Source organism: Rhododendron vialii, chromosome 12a (assembly GCF_030253575.1).
Source record: "Rhododendron vialii isolate Sample 1 chromosome 12a, ASM3025357v1".
In the NCBI taxonomy this organism is placed as follows: Eukaryota; Viridiplantae; Streptophyta; class Magnoliopsida; order Ericales; family Ericaceae; genus Rhododendron; species Rhododendron vialii.
Genome location: NC_080568.1, coordinates 12,593,108 through 12,608,391, shown reverse-complemented (window position 1 = coordinate 12,608,391; position 15,284 = coordinate 12,593,108). Strand labels below are relative to the sequence as shown.

The following is a 15,284-nucleotide window of genomic DNA, read 5'->3' as shown; positions in this document are numbered from 1 at the left end:
CAAAAATTGAAAGTTTTTGTATTTTATTTTTATTGTTTTAGAATAAGATTTTGGTTAGGAATATTTTCGTTTAAGTTAGAATTATTAACTTTCCGTATTCGGTCTGATTTTGATTTCTACCTTTATTAGGATTCTTGATCTACAAGAATTAGGATTTTATTTTAATTAATTAGGAAATATCTTTTATTTAATGTCGCTTGTTTTGGCATGATTTATTATTTCTTTTACAGTAGGATTTTTAGGGTTAGGGTATTATAAAAAGGGCTGCAACCTATTCAATTAAAAAACTTTTAAACTTTTAATCAATAATATTTTAGACTTTTGTCTTTCTTCTTGTGGATTCAAGAACTGCTCGTGGTTACGAACACCTATCTCGTTCTGATTAGTACGCAACTAATCTCTTTGTTAATTCCGCTGCGTCAAAATTTCAAGAGCCATACGCACCATCCACTGATACTCAGAACATCAAGAAAAAGTTATCATTGATGTTTTTTTTTTCCTTGTTGCGTGCATCGAACGGGTAAGATGCAAGTTTTATGCTAAAATAATTGTATACCAACTTTTGACATTTTCCTTCTTTGACATGTTCACATCCCACTAGTTGTATAATTCATTTTTCAAAAATGTTAAACTTAAATATTACTCCACTCCATATATATGGATTCTAGGGAAAATATATCTCAAGTAAGAGGCTCAAAGGCCCCAAACACAAACCACTAAAAAAAAAAAAAAACCAACAGCCAACACCTCAAAAACACATGCCTATGAGCTAAAAAGAGTTTTCGCGGTATCCGAAAATGTAATGGTATTGGTGGTACATCTATATCCACCGTTATCGGGCCGCATCGACAAATCATACATAAATAGGTAAAGATATGATCTAAAATCTCATTACATACCACCCAATACGATTCGTATGTGCGTTTATTTAAAACCCTGAGGTAAGTTACAAAGCACGTGCTACAATCTCAAAAGAAAACCTAACTCCGCAAATCAAAATGACTCAATCGATCAGTTATCCACACTGCTCCTCCACTAGTTGTAGTATACATGGTCCCTCCTTGACTTGTCAAAAGAAACTTTAGTCATTACAACACATATAATTATTTATTTTTTTTTGGAAAATCATGTGAAACTTCGATCTCATTTCCCTGGACAACTAATCTTCTTCCCTCATCTTTCATACCCAACAACCATTCACCCACACTTCCAATTTCTGCTGAAGAACAATGAGAAGAGAGAAAACAGATGGAGCCCTGATTCCATTTTTCTCTTCTCTGCAGACTCTACTTATCTTAACTTCTTTTACCATTGAAACTCAAGCAAGATCACTTCTCCAAGCATGTTCTTCCTCCTCATGTGGTGATATACGAAACATCAGCTACCCTTTCCGCCTAAAGACCGAACCAGCCACCTGCGGTGACCCTGACTGCGAACTCTCTTGCGAAAACAACAGAACTATCATGGAATATCACTCAGGGAGGTACTATGTGAAGGAAATCTCTTATGCAAATCGTACAATCCGCTTAGTTGATGTCAACTTAGCCAATGGAACGTGCAATCTACCATACAAATCTCTATCTTCCGACGAAGTTGAGAAGGATATTCGGTACCAAGGAGAACCTTATTACAATTTTGCAGGTTTCATAAACTGCTCTACCGTAATTAGCAACGATCCAAGTTACAGAAAACTTCCTTGTGTGAGCGGAAACACATCCCGAGTTTACGTTACCGTCGACAGCTCTGGTCAATCTCTCTATGATATTCCAGTGGGGTGTTCTTTTCTCTCAGTGGTTCCTGTTAGTGGATATTTAAATGTTCAGTACCCTTCTTATGATGCCATCTTGAAATTACTGGAGTCAGGGTTCAAGCTTGGATGGTCAGTTGAGTGCAGAAATTGCCTTTTGCAAAATAAAACATGCTATATAACTGCTTATGAGATGCCCTTCAATTACTACTGTTACAACTCAGGTTAGTACTATTCCTGTACTTTTCCTCTTTTTTTTTTTTTGGGTGATTTTTGTGTGTTACGATTGATTTGGGTTTTTGGTTGTGTATGCAGATAATCTTGTTCCCACAATAGCTAAGGTTATCTTCGCTGTAGTTGTTACACTTATTCTAGGTATGTTTTCCTTACCAGTTACCACAAATTGATATTCATTTTTTGTGTGGTGCTAACTTATATAGTTATATGTAACTAGTTCGAAAATATTTGCGTCGGTGTAACATGAATCATTTCCTCGAATCTTGCAGTGATAAGTCTTATTGCTAGATTTATCCTCGCCCCATTAGTTGTAATCGCCTTCCTTCTGCACAAGTTTTGGAAAGAATGCAAGCGGGTCGATAATGTGGAAACTTTTCTCCGCAATCAGCAGTCGCTGATGCCGAAAAGGTATTCTTACGCTGATATGGTCGCGGTTACTAACCATTTCAAGGAAAAACTGGGGAAGGGTGGATTTGGGTCAGTTTACAAAGGGCAACTCCCGGGGGGTATCTTGATAGCTGTTAAAATGCTTGAGAACACGAAATTTACTGCGGAAGAATTCATCAATGAGGTCTCGACAATTGGCCGGATCCACCATGTCAATGTTGTTCCATTACTTGGTTTTTGTTCAGAGGGGTCTAACAGAGCTCTTGTATATGAATACATGCCTAATGGATCACTTGACAAACATATCTTTTCAAATAGTGGAAAGGCTCAGTCATTTACTTGGGATAAACTCCTTGAAATCGCCTTAGGAACCGCTAGAGGTATCGAGTATCTCCACAGTGGATGCGATGTGTGCATTCTTCATTTCGACATCAAGCCTCACAATGTTCTTTTAGACCAAGGTTTCAAACCAAAAGTTGCGGATTTTGGCTTAGCGAAATTTTTCCCCAAGGAGAAAGATTTTTTGACGGTTAGCACTACGAGAGGGACAATAGGGTACATATCTCCTGAACTGATTTCGAGGCATTTTGGAGCAGTCTCAAGTAAATCAGACGTGTACAGTTTCGGTATGCTGTTGTTGGAAATGGCTGGAGGAAGAAAAAATGTTGACTCAAGGGCTAAGAGTTCAAGCAAAGTTTACTTTCCGTCATGGGTTTATAATCATCTAGCTGAAGGAGGAGGGGATTTAGAACTCGAAAATGTAAACGAAATTGAAGTAGAGATCGCAAGAAAGTTGTGTATAGTTGGGCTATGGTGCATTCAAATGAAGCCATCGGATCGTCCTTCAATGACCAAAGTGGTGGAGATGTTAGAAGGAAGCATTAAGGATTTGAAACTGCCTCCCAGGCCTTTCTTGTGTTCGCCTACACGCTCGCCTATTGAAGAACCTCAATCAGACGCTTCAACGAGTTGGCATGCATCCACGAGTTGGCAGGCATCCGAGTCCATGGAGGAAAGCCTCCTATATGGTGATGATACTGTTAGAAATATGTAAATCCAATTTGGGTATTTCCTTTTCTTATTTTTTGGGGCTTTGATGTAATGTTTTTATATTTTTGTCCTTAGTATGTAATAAGTGAAGTGTGTGTCTAGAACGTTGTACAGAAATATCTAGTAGTGGCTGTGGTGTGTGTCTTTGTTATTATTGTAAAAAAAGAAGAAGAGAAAAAACGTAAACAGAGAGAGACAGAGAAAAGAGAAAAAAGAAGAGAAAAGACTAACTTTAATCAAGTGAAAGAAATCTGCATTTATAGTGCCCAGATAAGTCTTGTTACTCTTGAATTTTTCTGCTCTGTTTTGTTGCCAGAAAATTGCATGTTTCAAGCTTGATAGTGTGCTGAAAATCTGTTGCATTTCTGCTGCGTTTTTTGCTCAGTTTGTGACTGTTTTTTTTTTTTGTGATAGTTGTGTGTGCATTTGGCCCCTTATTCCCCCCAACAAATTTGGTATCAGAACTAAGGGTTTTTTGCTTGAAATGAGGACTTTTATTGGTGTATTTGTGCTTGATCTGTGATGGCTGCAATGAATAACTTTCTCCAGCCCCAAGTTCCTAGATTGGGGAAAGATAATTATAAGAATTGAAGTATACAAATGAAAATGTTGTTGGGTTATCAAGATTTGTGGGATCTTGTTGAAAATGGGTTTGAACAACCCTCTTCGAAGGAGGATGAAGATAAATTGACAGAAGGTCAAAAGGTTTTACTCAAGCAAATGAGAAATAAAGATAAGAAAGCCTTGTTTCAAATCTATCAAGCCATTGATGAGTCTAGCTATGAGAAAATCTCCTCCGCAACCATGTCCAAAGAAGCTTGGGATATCCTCCAAAATGCAAATAGAGGTATTGACAAAACCATAAGGATGAGACTTCAAGTTTTGAGGCATGAATTTGAACCTTCGCAAATGAAGGATGATAAGACCATTGTGGAGTATTTTACTAGAACCATGGTGATTGTGAATCAAATTAGAAGGTATGGTGGCAACCTTGATAATGTATGTGTGGTGGAGAAGATCTTACGATCTCTAAATGGTAAATTTGAGTATATGGTTCCCGCCGTTGAAGAGTCAAAGGATACTTCTACCATGACGATTGATCAATTGATGGCAACACTTGAAGTTCATGAGCAAAGGTTGAACAAGAAGGCTTCAAGCTCTCTTGAGCAAGCGCTCCAATCCAAACTTTCTTTCAAGGATGCAAAGGAGGATCAAGTGGGGACCTTTCAAAGCGGAAGAGGAAAAGGCTATGACGGTCGTGGTAGAGGCTATGGAAATCGTGGAAGAGGCTTTGAAAGCCATGGAAGAGGTTATGCGAATAGAGGTAGAGGCGGAAGAAACACTAGTGGAGGTGGAAGTGGTCAAAAACTCATATGCTCCAAGAGGAGGAAGAGCTAGAGGAGGTGGCGACTACAACCGTTCTTATAATCGGAATGGTTATGACAAGAGGAATGTTGAATGCTATAATTGTCACAATTTTGGGCATTATAGCTATGAGTGTAGAGCAAAGTCAAGCAATGAAGTTGGTGAGCAAGCTAACTATGTGGAGAAAGAGTACCAAGAAGTTGGGCCTACTTTATTGCTAGCTTACAATGGGTCCAATGGAGATGATCAAAGCGATGTATGGTTTTTTGATACCGGGGCAAGCAATCGTATGTGTGGCAAAAAGAACATGTTTGTTGAACTCGATGAGGCGGTGCAAGGCCATGTCACATTTGGCGACTACTCCAAAGTTTCAGTGAAAGGCAAAGGTAAGATTCTAATCAAACTCAAGAATGGTAATCATGATTTTATTTCCGATGTTTATTATGTTCCGGATATGAAAACTAATATCTTGAGTTTGGGCCAACTTTTGGAGAAGGGATATGATATTTGCATGAAGAATCTTTATCTTACAATTAAAGATGCTTGTGGAAATTTGATTGCTCACGTGAAAATGTCAAAGAATAGAATGTTTTCTTTAAATATTCAACATGATGCTATGAAATGCTTTAATGCTATTGTCAAGGATAAGGCTTGGTTGTGGCACTTGAGGTTTGGGCATCTTAATTTTGGTGGCTTGAAGCTCTTATCAAGTAAAGATATGGTGAGAGGCTTGGCTTTTATTGATCATCCCAATGAAGTTTTGTGAAGGGTGCATTCTTGGCAAACACCATAGATTGAGCTTTCCTAAAGAAGCAAGATGGCGAGCATCAAAGCCTTTGGAGCTTGTGCACACCGATGTATGTGGTCCTTTGAAGCCTATGACAAATGACAAGAATAGGTTCTTCCTCACTTTCATTGATGACCATAGTTAGAAGACTTGGGTGTATTTTTTGAAGAGAAAGTCGGAGGTGTTTGATAAATTCAAAGAGTTCAAAACTCTTGTTGAGAAGCAAAGTGCCCACTACATCAAGATGTTGAGATCCGATCATGGTGGTGAATATACTTCCGATGCTTTTGAGAATTTTTGTAAAGAGCATGGTATTAAGCACCAATTGACTCCATCCTACACACCTCAATTGAATGGAGTTGCCGAAAGGAAGAACAGAACAATCTTGGATATGGCTAGAAGCATGTTGAAAGAAAAGCGCTTGCCTAGAGAATTTTGGGCGGAAGCCGTTGCATGTGTCGTTTATCTCTTGAACCGTTGTCCAACTAAAAGTGTTCGCTTCAAGACACTGGAAGAGGCATGGAACTCTTTCAAGCCAAGTGTTTCTCATCTTAGAGTTTATGGGTGCATTGCCTATGCAAAGATTCCGGAAGCTAGAAGAACAAGGCTTAATGACAAAGGTGAAAAAGGCATTTTTCTTGGCTACGGTAATAGAATAATGGGTTACAAATTATACATCCCTCTTACCAAGAAGGTGTTCATGAGTAGAGATGTAATATTTGAAGAAGAAAAAATGCGGGATTGGAAGGAAAAAGAAGCCACAAATGAAGTTGAACTTGTTCTTGAAGAAGAAGAGATGGAAGTGCCAAATGAAGTTAAAAGAGAGCCACAATCTCTTCCACATGGATCCCCCTCATCTTATAGAAGTGATTCTTCCTCACCATCATCATCGTCATCGGAGGCTAGTTCAAGTAAAAGGCCAAGGAAAACAAGAAACTTGCAAGAAATTTATGAAGAAATTGAAATGGAGGAAGACAACTTGAACTTATTTTGTTTTTTTTATGGATATGGATTGTGATCCTATTGGCTATGAAGAAGCAATTCAAGAGAAGAAATGGAAGAAAGCTATGGATGAAGAAATCAATGCAATTGAGAAGAATGGTACATGGGTGCTCACTAGTCTACTACAAGGCCACAAAGCAATTGGTGTGAAATGGGTGTATAAGACAAAGAGAAATGCAAGTGGTGAAGTTCAAAGATACAAAGCAAGATTGGTTGCTAAAGGCTACAAGCAAAGAGCCGGAATTGATTATGGTGAAGTGTTTGCTCCCGTTGCCCGAATAAAGACTATTAGATTGATGATTTCTTTGGCCGCCCAACATAAATGGAAGATTTATCAACTTGATGTGAAATCAGCATTTTTAAATGGCTTCCCTGAAGAAGAGATTTATGTGGAACAACCCTTGGGGTATGTCAAAGTTGAGCAAGAAAATAAAGTGTATAAGTTAAAAAAAGCTCTTTATGGGCTAAAACAAGCACCACGTGCTTGGAATGCTAGAATTGATAAATACTTTGTGGATAATGGCTTTGAAAAATGTCCTTGTGTGCATGCGTTGTACACTAAAGTGGATGCCAATGGAAATTTTTGCTTTTGTGCCTATATGCTGATGATTTGATCTTTACCGGGAATGCTCCTAACATGTTCAAGGAGTTCAAGAAGAGTATGATTCGGGAGTTTGAGATGACCGATATTGGCTTGATGTCTCACTTTCTTGGCATTGAAGTTGAGCAAAAGGAAGATGGAATTTTCATTTCTCAAAGTGGCTATGCAAAGGAAGTGCTTAAAAGATTTGGCATGGAATCTTGTAATCCGGTGAACACTTCGGTGGAAAGTGGAATAGAGCTTCGAAAGAGCACTAATGGTGGCAATGTTGATCCAATTTACTTTAAAAGTCTAGTTGGAAGTCTCCGGTATCTCACTTGCACTAGGCCGGACATACTTTATGGTGTTGGGTTGATTAGTAGATACATGGAATCACTGGACCAATCACATCTTAATGCGGCAAAGAGGATTCTTCGTTATATCAAAGGTACACTCAATGACGGCTTGTTTTATTCTTGTGTCAATGATTTTAAGCTTGTTGGATATTCCGATAGTGATCAGGGAAGAGATTTAGATGAAAGGAAAAGTACTTCGGGCTTTGCTTTCTTTATGGCAAATGCGGTTTTTACTTGGTCTTCTAAGAAGCAACCCATTGTTACTTTGTCTACTTGTGAAGCGGAGTATGCGGCCGCTAACTCTGCTGTTTACCATGCTATTTGGTTGAGAAATTTGTTGGAGAACTTGGGATTTCCACAAGAAAGTCCCATGGAGGTACATGTTGATAATAGATCGGCAATCGCCTTGGCAAAGAATCCGGTATTTCATGAAAGGAGCAAGCATATCAATACTCGTTTTCACTTCATCTGGGAGCATGTGAAGCAAAAGGAAGTGGAGCTAGTTTATTGCAAGTCCTATGATCAAGTTGTCGATATTTTCACAAAGCCTTTGAAGCATGACGTGTTTGGAAGATTGAAGTTGATGCTTGGCATGAAGACTTTTGGAAATTGGGTTTAAGGGGGGATGTTAGAAATATATGTAAACCCAATTTGGGTATTTCCTTGTCTTATTTTTTGGGGCTTTGATGTAATGTTTTTATATTTTTGTCCTTAGTATGTAATAAGTGAAGTGTGTGTCTAGAACCTTATACAAAAATATTTAGTTGTGGCTGTGGTGTGTGTCTTTGTTATTATTGTAAAAAAAAAGAAAAGAAAAAACGTAAACAGAGAGACAGAGAAAAGAGAAAAAAGAAGAGAAAAGAACAAGCATTTTGTGTGCTCGTGTGTGCTGTGTTTGAAGATGAAGAAAAAGGCTTTGTAAAGCTTTAATCAAGTGAAAGAAATCTGCATTTCTAATGCCCAAATAAGTCTTGTTATTCCTGAATTTTTCTGCTCTGTTTTGTTGCCGGAAAATTGCCTGTTTCAAGCTTGATAGTGTGGTCAAAGTCTGCTGCATTTCTGCTCAGTTTGTGACTCTTTTTTTTTGGTGATATTTGTGTGTGCATTTGATCCCTTATTCCCCCCAACAGATACTAGCCGCACCATATCGTAGTTTTCTTTCTTTTCCTAGATTACAAGTTAGAAGGCTTTGAAATGCAATCACAATATCCTTTTCAACTAATTTTTCCCTATATTTACCTTTCATATTGCTGCACCAGATTTTCAATTTGAGAAATACCTGAACCAGTTCTAAGAGCATCTCCAGCCTTTACCCATATTTTTTCTCAAATATGAGTCAAATTTTGGGTAAAAATCCATTTTGGGTAGACACATCTCCAACCATCAAACCCAAATTTTACACATCTCCCTCTTTCTCTCTCTAACTAGCCGTTGGAGAAATGGGTCAAGGCAAAAGTTGTTTCAGATTTGGGCAAAAAAATGGGTAAAACCCAAAATGGGGAAGGGTTTGGGTCAAAGATTGGAGAGAAATTTTTGTGGTTTTTGTCCCATTTTTAAATTTGAGTCTTAAAATGGGTCAAGGCTGGAGATGCTCTAAGAACCCCAAACAGGTAAATTAGGCCAATTAAACAGGTAAAGTAAGAATTCATAGAATGTGTTCTGTTTGGAGACTTAAATCTCTGCTATAAAAGAACCCAAGCATTGCCTCTGTTAGATTTAACTAACACTATGTTATCCATGTCCTAAGGAAAATCCTCCATCGTCTGTAACACAATCACCAATTAACCCTTCACCAATGAACAGAAAAACTCAATAATAAGAATAGGAATGGGCGAGCTTCGTCCTCTCTCTTTCTCAACTACTTCTGTTAGGGGTTTCTAGGGGGGGTGGGGCTGCTGCCCTTGCTCCACCTCCTCCCTCCTCCTTAGCCGGCCACCCCACTTCACCACATAGCCGGTCGAACCCATCCCTACCAGATCCCTCTCCTCTCGCCTCTACCTTTATTCATTCACCTCCTCCTCTACCACCACCCCCTCTCCCCCGCCTAACACCCCCCCCCCCCCCCCTCCCTTTCTGCCACCACCACCACCACCATCTTCTTCCCACTACCGCCACCTCCTATATGCTTCCCCCTGGTTTGGGAAGTTGGGTGGTTCGGCTCCCTCTGGTGAATAAATTTTCAGATAACGTGGCAACGTTTTTCGGCAACCGCTCCAAGACTGGAGGGTTCTCTATCAGTTGGTTTTCCCAGATCCGGTAGGTGTGGTAAGTGGGCGAATAAGAGTATTAGTTTCTATTTTGTTTGGTTTTCGGTTTTTCACCGGCGGGTGCTGGTTTCATGGCCTTATTGTCATCCAGATTTCATACGTGCTTTCTCGGATTTGAGCTGGGAGTCTGTTTGAGATTCTCTATTATCTGGACCTAGATTGGTTCTCATCTGGCATTCGCTGGTCTTGCTTCAGTTGGGGTGTCGACGTCTTGGTAGTTTTGGTTCATTCTTATATCTTTTGATGAAATCTGTAATGCCTTCAGGCTTTGATATGAAATGAATTTATACAAAAAAAATTTAAAAAAAGTGAATGGGCCGAAAAATACGTCGAGTATTTGCCAATATGAACCATACTAGCCACTTATTTTATTTTATTTTTGATTAAGCCAATTTCTTTTGAGGAAAGTTTCAAAAACACCCCTGAACTTTCAGAAACTTTTAGAAACTTTACAAAAAAACACTTAGACTTTAACTAATGACGAAATGACACCTGAACTTATCATTCCGTTAAAAATTAAGCCCCCGCCGTCCAATTCCGTCAATTTGTAACGGATGGAGCTAACGTAAGGCGTAACCTTCTTCTTTTTTTTACTTTTTACTTCCAAAATTTACATTTAACTCTTTATTTTTTTAGTAATAAATTAATTCGTGTCACTATCCGAATAAAAAATAAATCACTTTTTTTTGTATAATTTTCCAAATTTTTCGCACCAAATTAAAGATCTGAAAGATCTGAACTGGTTCTTTAATTTGGTTGTTTTCGTGCACGACAGGACTGACCATAATCGCAACCAGGGATGAAGCTATGTTGGGGCCCGGGGGGCACTAGCCCCAGACCCCCCAGCTCCCGTGTTTTAAAATTTTTATTTTTATTTTGCATATGCCTAATTTTGAATATTATTGATAATTATTCGTGTATAGCTACTTATAATCTTAATAATTTTGGTTTGATTTGATAAAAAACCGGTTATTTTACATTCTCATTTCTAAATTTCTTTCATAAATAAAAAATAGGCACGTGACAGTTGAAGTAGCTTCAAGAAGAAACAAAATGATTGGTATACTTCAACTGCATTAGGCTAGAATCATTTCAATGTACAAATGTAATGTATTGGAAAACAAAAATTTTATGATATAATAATAAGTATACGTTCCAGTAAAAAATATGTATGCTAAGCCCCCCCCCCCCCAAATCAAAATCCTAGCTCCGCCACTCATCGCAGCTGAGAGATCAGTTAACATTCCCCTTACATGTACCAACTAACCCAAAATATGAAATCCTTCGATTCTTGATGATATCAGAATGGAGTTTTAAATAACAGTCTAGTTAACTTGTGTTGACACAATGTATGTCATAGGAACAAACCTAGAACTAAATAAGATATCGAGTTGGAAATATCTACAACGGGGAAAAAAGTATTGCCAAAGGAGGAAAAAGGACAAAGATAAAAACTTCTAGGTAGGCAATGGCTCGCCCATTAATATGTAGCTTATGATGGGGACTTTTCCTGAGACTTTTTGCTTTCTCTAGTCAATGGAGGCCTATAAAGAGTCCCGACCTTACCCTAACAGGACCCTCCAAGGCCTATGAAAGTAGGGTTGCTCTCTAAGTAGTATTCATTCAATCTCAACTCCAGAAACCCTGCTGCTCTCAGTGTCAGCAACTCTATCCCAAGCCAGTCTTGTTTTTTCACCCTACAACAGCCTCTACAACACCCGTCAATCCAGTTTTCGCAATCTATGTCTTCTCAGTAATAATCTCAAAGAATCCTTCACATAAAGGGCGACTGGTAGGGAACAAGACATGATATTTGTATTTGATTCTGGAGGATATTTACCAGTGTAATTATTATCTATGAGGCTATTATTTCGTAGATAGTTGTTATTTCAAGATTTATCCATCAGACTTTTCTTAGGATATTTACCTTTTCTGTAGTTATCCTTTGGAAGATTCTTATTAAGAGACTACAAATATTGTTTGAATTAGATTTGATATAAAAGAATTTGTCTTTAGTATTGGTGTTCATGCTTACAACCCCTACATGCGGATTTTTGGGATTCCTTAGATGCAGATTCCTAAGGTTTTATGTTCATTTATCTATGTTCTTTAAACATCCTGCATCAGACGGATTACAAAACATTTTCGTTTCTTATATTCAAGCAATACAAGAATAGCCTCAACTTCTAAAACAAAATTCGTCTAGTAGTGGACTAGAACTGCCGCCTTCTAAATTTGTTTATCAAGGGAAAAATAACTATGAAACTTCTACTCCTAGAAGATAAAGATGCATCAAACCGTGTTGTTTATGGAATGCTCAAAAGATCACAGATGTTTTTTTTTGAAGATAAAGATCACAGATGTTTAAGCTCACAAAACATACGTGAGTCTGACGTTTCTCCACCATACAGTGCTTCTGAAACGGCGAACCTGCTTTCTAAAGCGAAAAGTATTTCCTTGCATATTGGCTATCTTATCGACGAACTCCAAGCAGTCACCTCTCTCTAAAACTTCATCAATGTTCTCTATCATGACATTGCGCACCTGTTATACGAAAAAATTGAACTCAACAGTTAATAGATCCAAGAATATAAATTGGTATGATACATAAGCTAAATCAATGCCAACTGTACAACTGGTTAACATTGTTGCCAAAAGTCAAGACTTCAGTTTATAGTTACCACAGGGCTTAATACGTCATTATTTTTCTATTCAGATACGGAAGTGTATCTCATGGGCATCATCCAGTTCAACTAATCAACGGATATTGTTGAACAGAAGGAATTATTAAGGGGATGTAAATGGAAACCACTAGGCAGCCACAGGAGGACAAAGGTCAAAAGCCACAAACAAGGGAAGAGAAAAAGAAAGAGCAATTGATGTTCGAATAGTAAGACTAACATAAACAGGTTTTACATACGTGCAGTGCACACACACATACCTACACAAACACCTGCACATGCACAAAAAAACCAAGCAACTAGAACTTATATATCGAAAATTTACCTGGCTCATTTCACCTTTTAATCGGTTTATCCTGTCTGCATTTGGATTGTCGGTGTAATATTCCATTTGTCCCCTCGAAAATTCAATCATTCATGCCATAAGCATGGGCTGAAAGAACTGCCCGACCATAAGTCCTCAAAAATCTCTGATGGATATCTTCAAGAAATGCAAAAGGAATTCTCCCTGTAGAAAGAAAAGATATGGAAAATTACAAAACAGGGATCATCAGAGGCTGTAAGATAGAACTTCCCCAAGCAAGAAACATGCAATATTTAAATCTTGTCATACTAATAAGTATTAATCAAACAAATTTTGCACTAGCTTGCAGAACGTTTAGGAGTTGACATGCTACTTCTAAGGAGATCAATAGTACGAACAACGGGATTGTATGAACTAACAAGGCCTTGCCATGCGACAATCATAATTCTTCTTTTAACCTAAGGTCTTTCACTGCCACTGGTAACTGTAGTCTGTAGTACGCACCCCAACTTCAACAATTCATGGTCCTTAGGATAAGTGCCAAGGCATGGCGAAGAAGCATCCACTACTTGGTTGCTGTGGGCAAGACAGTTTTACCTAGTGCAATGTTGCACTTTTTGTTATTCATGAATGAAATAGCAATGTATATGACATGCAAAGAAAAGTTAAACATTCTCTTTTAACGAGCCCTCAAAGCGTCATACCATCCATTTTTCGGTACCAAGCCATGTCGGCATGTCCATGTCACGTCATCCGTGTCCATGCTAGTTAGCCTATAAGCATGTAATATCCATCTTTTTAACCTACAAAAGCATGTAATGTCTTAAATCTATGTTACCAGAAACCATGGTTTCCAAATATTAATAGAATCAAGAATTGAAGTGGTCCTTTTTCGAATCATGAAGTCATGATTTCTAGATTATGTGGAAATATTTATCTATGCCTTTGGATTTAAAACATATTTCGTAAAATGTCATTATTTTGGGCTTTATATATTTAGTTTAGGAAGGGTAAGTAGCTGGTTTAGGAATCCATATATTTGATTTATGTGTATTTCCCTATTTCAAGATTTTGTTTCCTAAGTTGATAGGTAACTTGTATTATAAATTGACCTCCAATGGGAGAAGAATAAATCAATCTGAATTCATTCAACATGGAATAAGAGCGGGTTAAGAAACTCTATTTTTTCTTAGCTTGTCTCTCTCGTTTCTCTTGTTTCTCTCATCTCTCTCGATACCCTATCTCATAAAACCCTAACCGTCACGCCATCTCGTCTCTCTCAATAATAGACCTGTTCTCGACAGATACCTCAGTGTCTAGTCTCGTAACCATAGTTGTCAAATCGTGAATCGAATCGAGAATCGAAATGGTCATTTTTCGAATCGTGAATCGCACTCACTCGGTCATGACTTCTACAATTCTACAATGCATAGAAACCTATGCTTATTGATTAGGGTAGCAACAATATATACTACAAATGAAAGATTTAGGCCTAAATCAATAAAAACTTTCTTCTAAATGATGATTTGATAATAACGTGGAGTATTAGGTAAGTTGCTTCTATTGCAACTACCAAGAGACGATGATTCGTAAAGCCTACTTATTGTTCTTTTTGTACGAAAGAGTTATAAGTACAAAACAAACCCTTAGAAGGTCTATAGGGTTGTTATATTCCATTTATCTTCCTCATTTTCGATTCACTCTCGTAATAAATCTTTTTCATATTATCTATCCATATAACATAGACAAAAGATGACATATAACAATACTAGACCTTAAAAAATATTTGAACCATTTTCAAACAACAAAAAAAGCAAAACAAGAGTAAAAAATGAATTTCGGAAATTTTAAGTGAATCGAACGATTCACTGATTCACTTACAATTCTCAGCTATTTCTGATTCGGCAGCCTATTCGTATCGATTACCCACCGAATCGTATCGAATCGTACGATACGAATCGTAAATCACCGATTCACTTATGATTCTCAGCTATTTCCGATTCGGCAGCCTATTCGTATCGTCTACCCACCGAATCGTACGTTATGAATCGCGAATCGTACGATTCTGACAACTATGCTCGTAACGCTAACATTCCCACAGCCCGATCTGTTACCCAGCACCATCGCCGGACCTTGCCGGTCTCTGACGACCCTCGCCGACTTCCGACAAGGCCTCCCTGACCTCCGGCAACCTCCGACAAGACTTGAAATCCACTGGGTTGACTCGAAACTAACTGGGTCAGAATATTCAAGGCTGTTTGGAACCCTATCTCTCTAATTCTACACTGTTTGTCATCATCTGAGAGACTTCCAAAGCCATTTGAGATACTCTTCGATAATTATAATCCTCCGATCAGAATCTCTCTTGTATTTATCAGAGTATATTCTCTGTTCAACAAGGAGAAGGCCCAGTGGAGGAATATTTTTCTAAATTGAAAGGGATGTGGGATGAGTATGAACTTATTTATCCTCTCTCTAGAAAAACCTTTCGTCTCCTCCCTCTCTCTAAACCTAGCCTCTT

At 38.1% G+C, this 15,284-nt stretch overlaps 2 protein-coding genes across 2 annotated transcripts; both read left to right on the top strand.

Annotated features, from left to right (window-relative positions):
• Positions 1–1,028: 1,028 nt before the first annotated feature.
• Positions 1,029–3,690, top strand: LOC131311169 (rust resistance kinase Lr10-like). The gene is made up of 3 exons (XM_058338509.1): positions 1,029–1,971; positions 2,063–2,122; positions 2,254–3,690. The coding sequence occupies exons 1-3, from the start codon at positions 1,230–1,232 to the stop codon at positions 3,423–3,425; spliced, it is 1,974 nt and encodes a 657-aa protein (XP_058194492.1). The 5' UTR covers positions 1,029–1,229; the 3' UTR covers positions 3,426–3,690.
• A 331-nt stretch (positions 3,691–4,021) lies between these two features.
• On the top strand, positions 4,022–7,189 carry LOC131309447 (uncharacterized). Its single transcript, XM_058336081.1, has 4 exons — positions 4,022–4,557; positions 4,619–5,507; positions 5,743–6,484; positions 6,609–7,189. Exons 1-4 carry the CDS (start codon positions 4,022–4,024, stop codon positions 7,187–7,189), a joined length of 2,748 nt encoding a protein of 915 aa, XP_058192064.1.
• The last annotated feature ends 8,095 nt before the right edge of the window (positions 7,190–15,284 follow it).

Coding starts and splice junctions, on each gene's coding strand:
- LOC131309447 (XM_058336081.1), top strand. CDS start 4,022: ATGAAAATGTTGTTGGGTTATCAAGATTTGTGGGATCTTGTTGAAAAT. Junction 5,508..5,742: donor TCTTATCAAGTAAAGATATG/GTGAGAGGCTTG, acceptor TATTTTTTGAAG/AGAAAGTCGGAGGTGTTTGA. Junction 6,485..6,608: donor GTCATCGGAGGCTAGTTCAA/GTAAAAGGCCAA, acceptor TTGGCTATGAAG/AAGCAATTCAAGAGAAGAAA.
- LOC131311169 (XM_058338509.1), top strand. CDS start 1,230: ATGAGAAGAGAGAAAACAGATGGAGCCCTGATTCCATTTTTCTCTTCT. Junction 1,972..2,062: donor TTACTACTGTTACAACTCAG/GTTAGTACTATT, acceptor TTGTGTATGCAG/ATAATCTTGTTCCCACAATA. Junction 2,123..2,253: donor AGTTGTTACACTTATTCTAG/GTATGTTTTCCT, acceptor CGAATCTTGCAG/TGATAAGTCTTATTGCTAGA.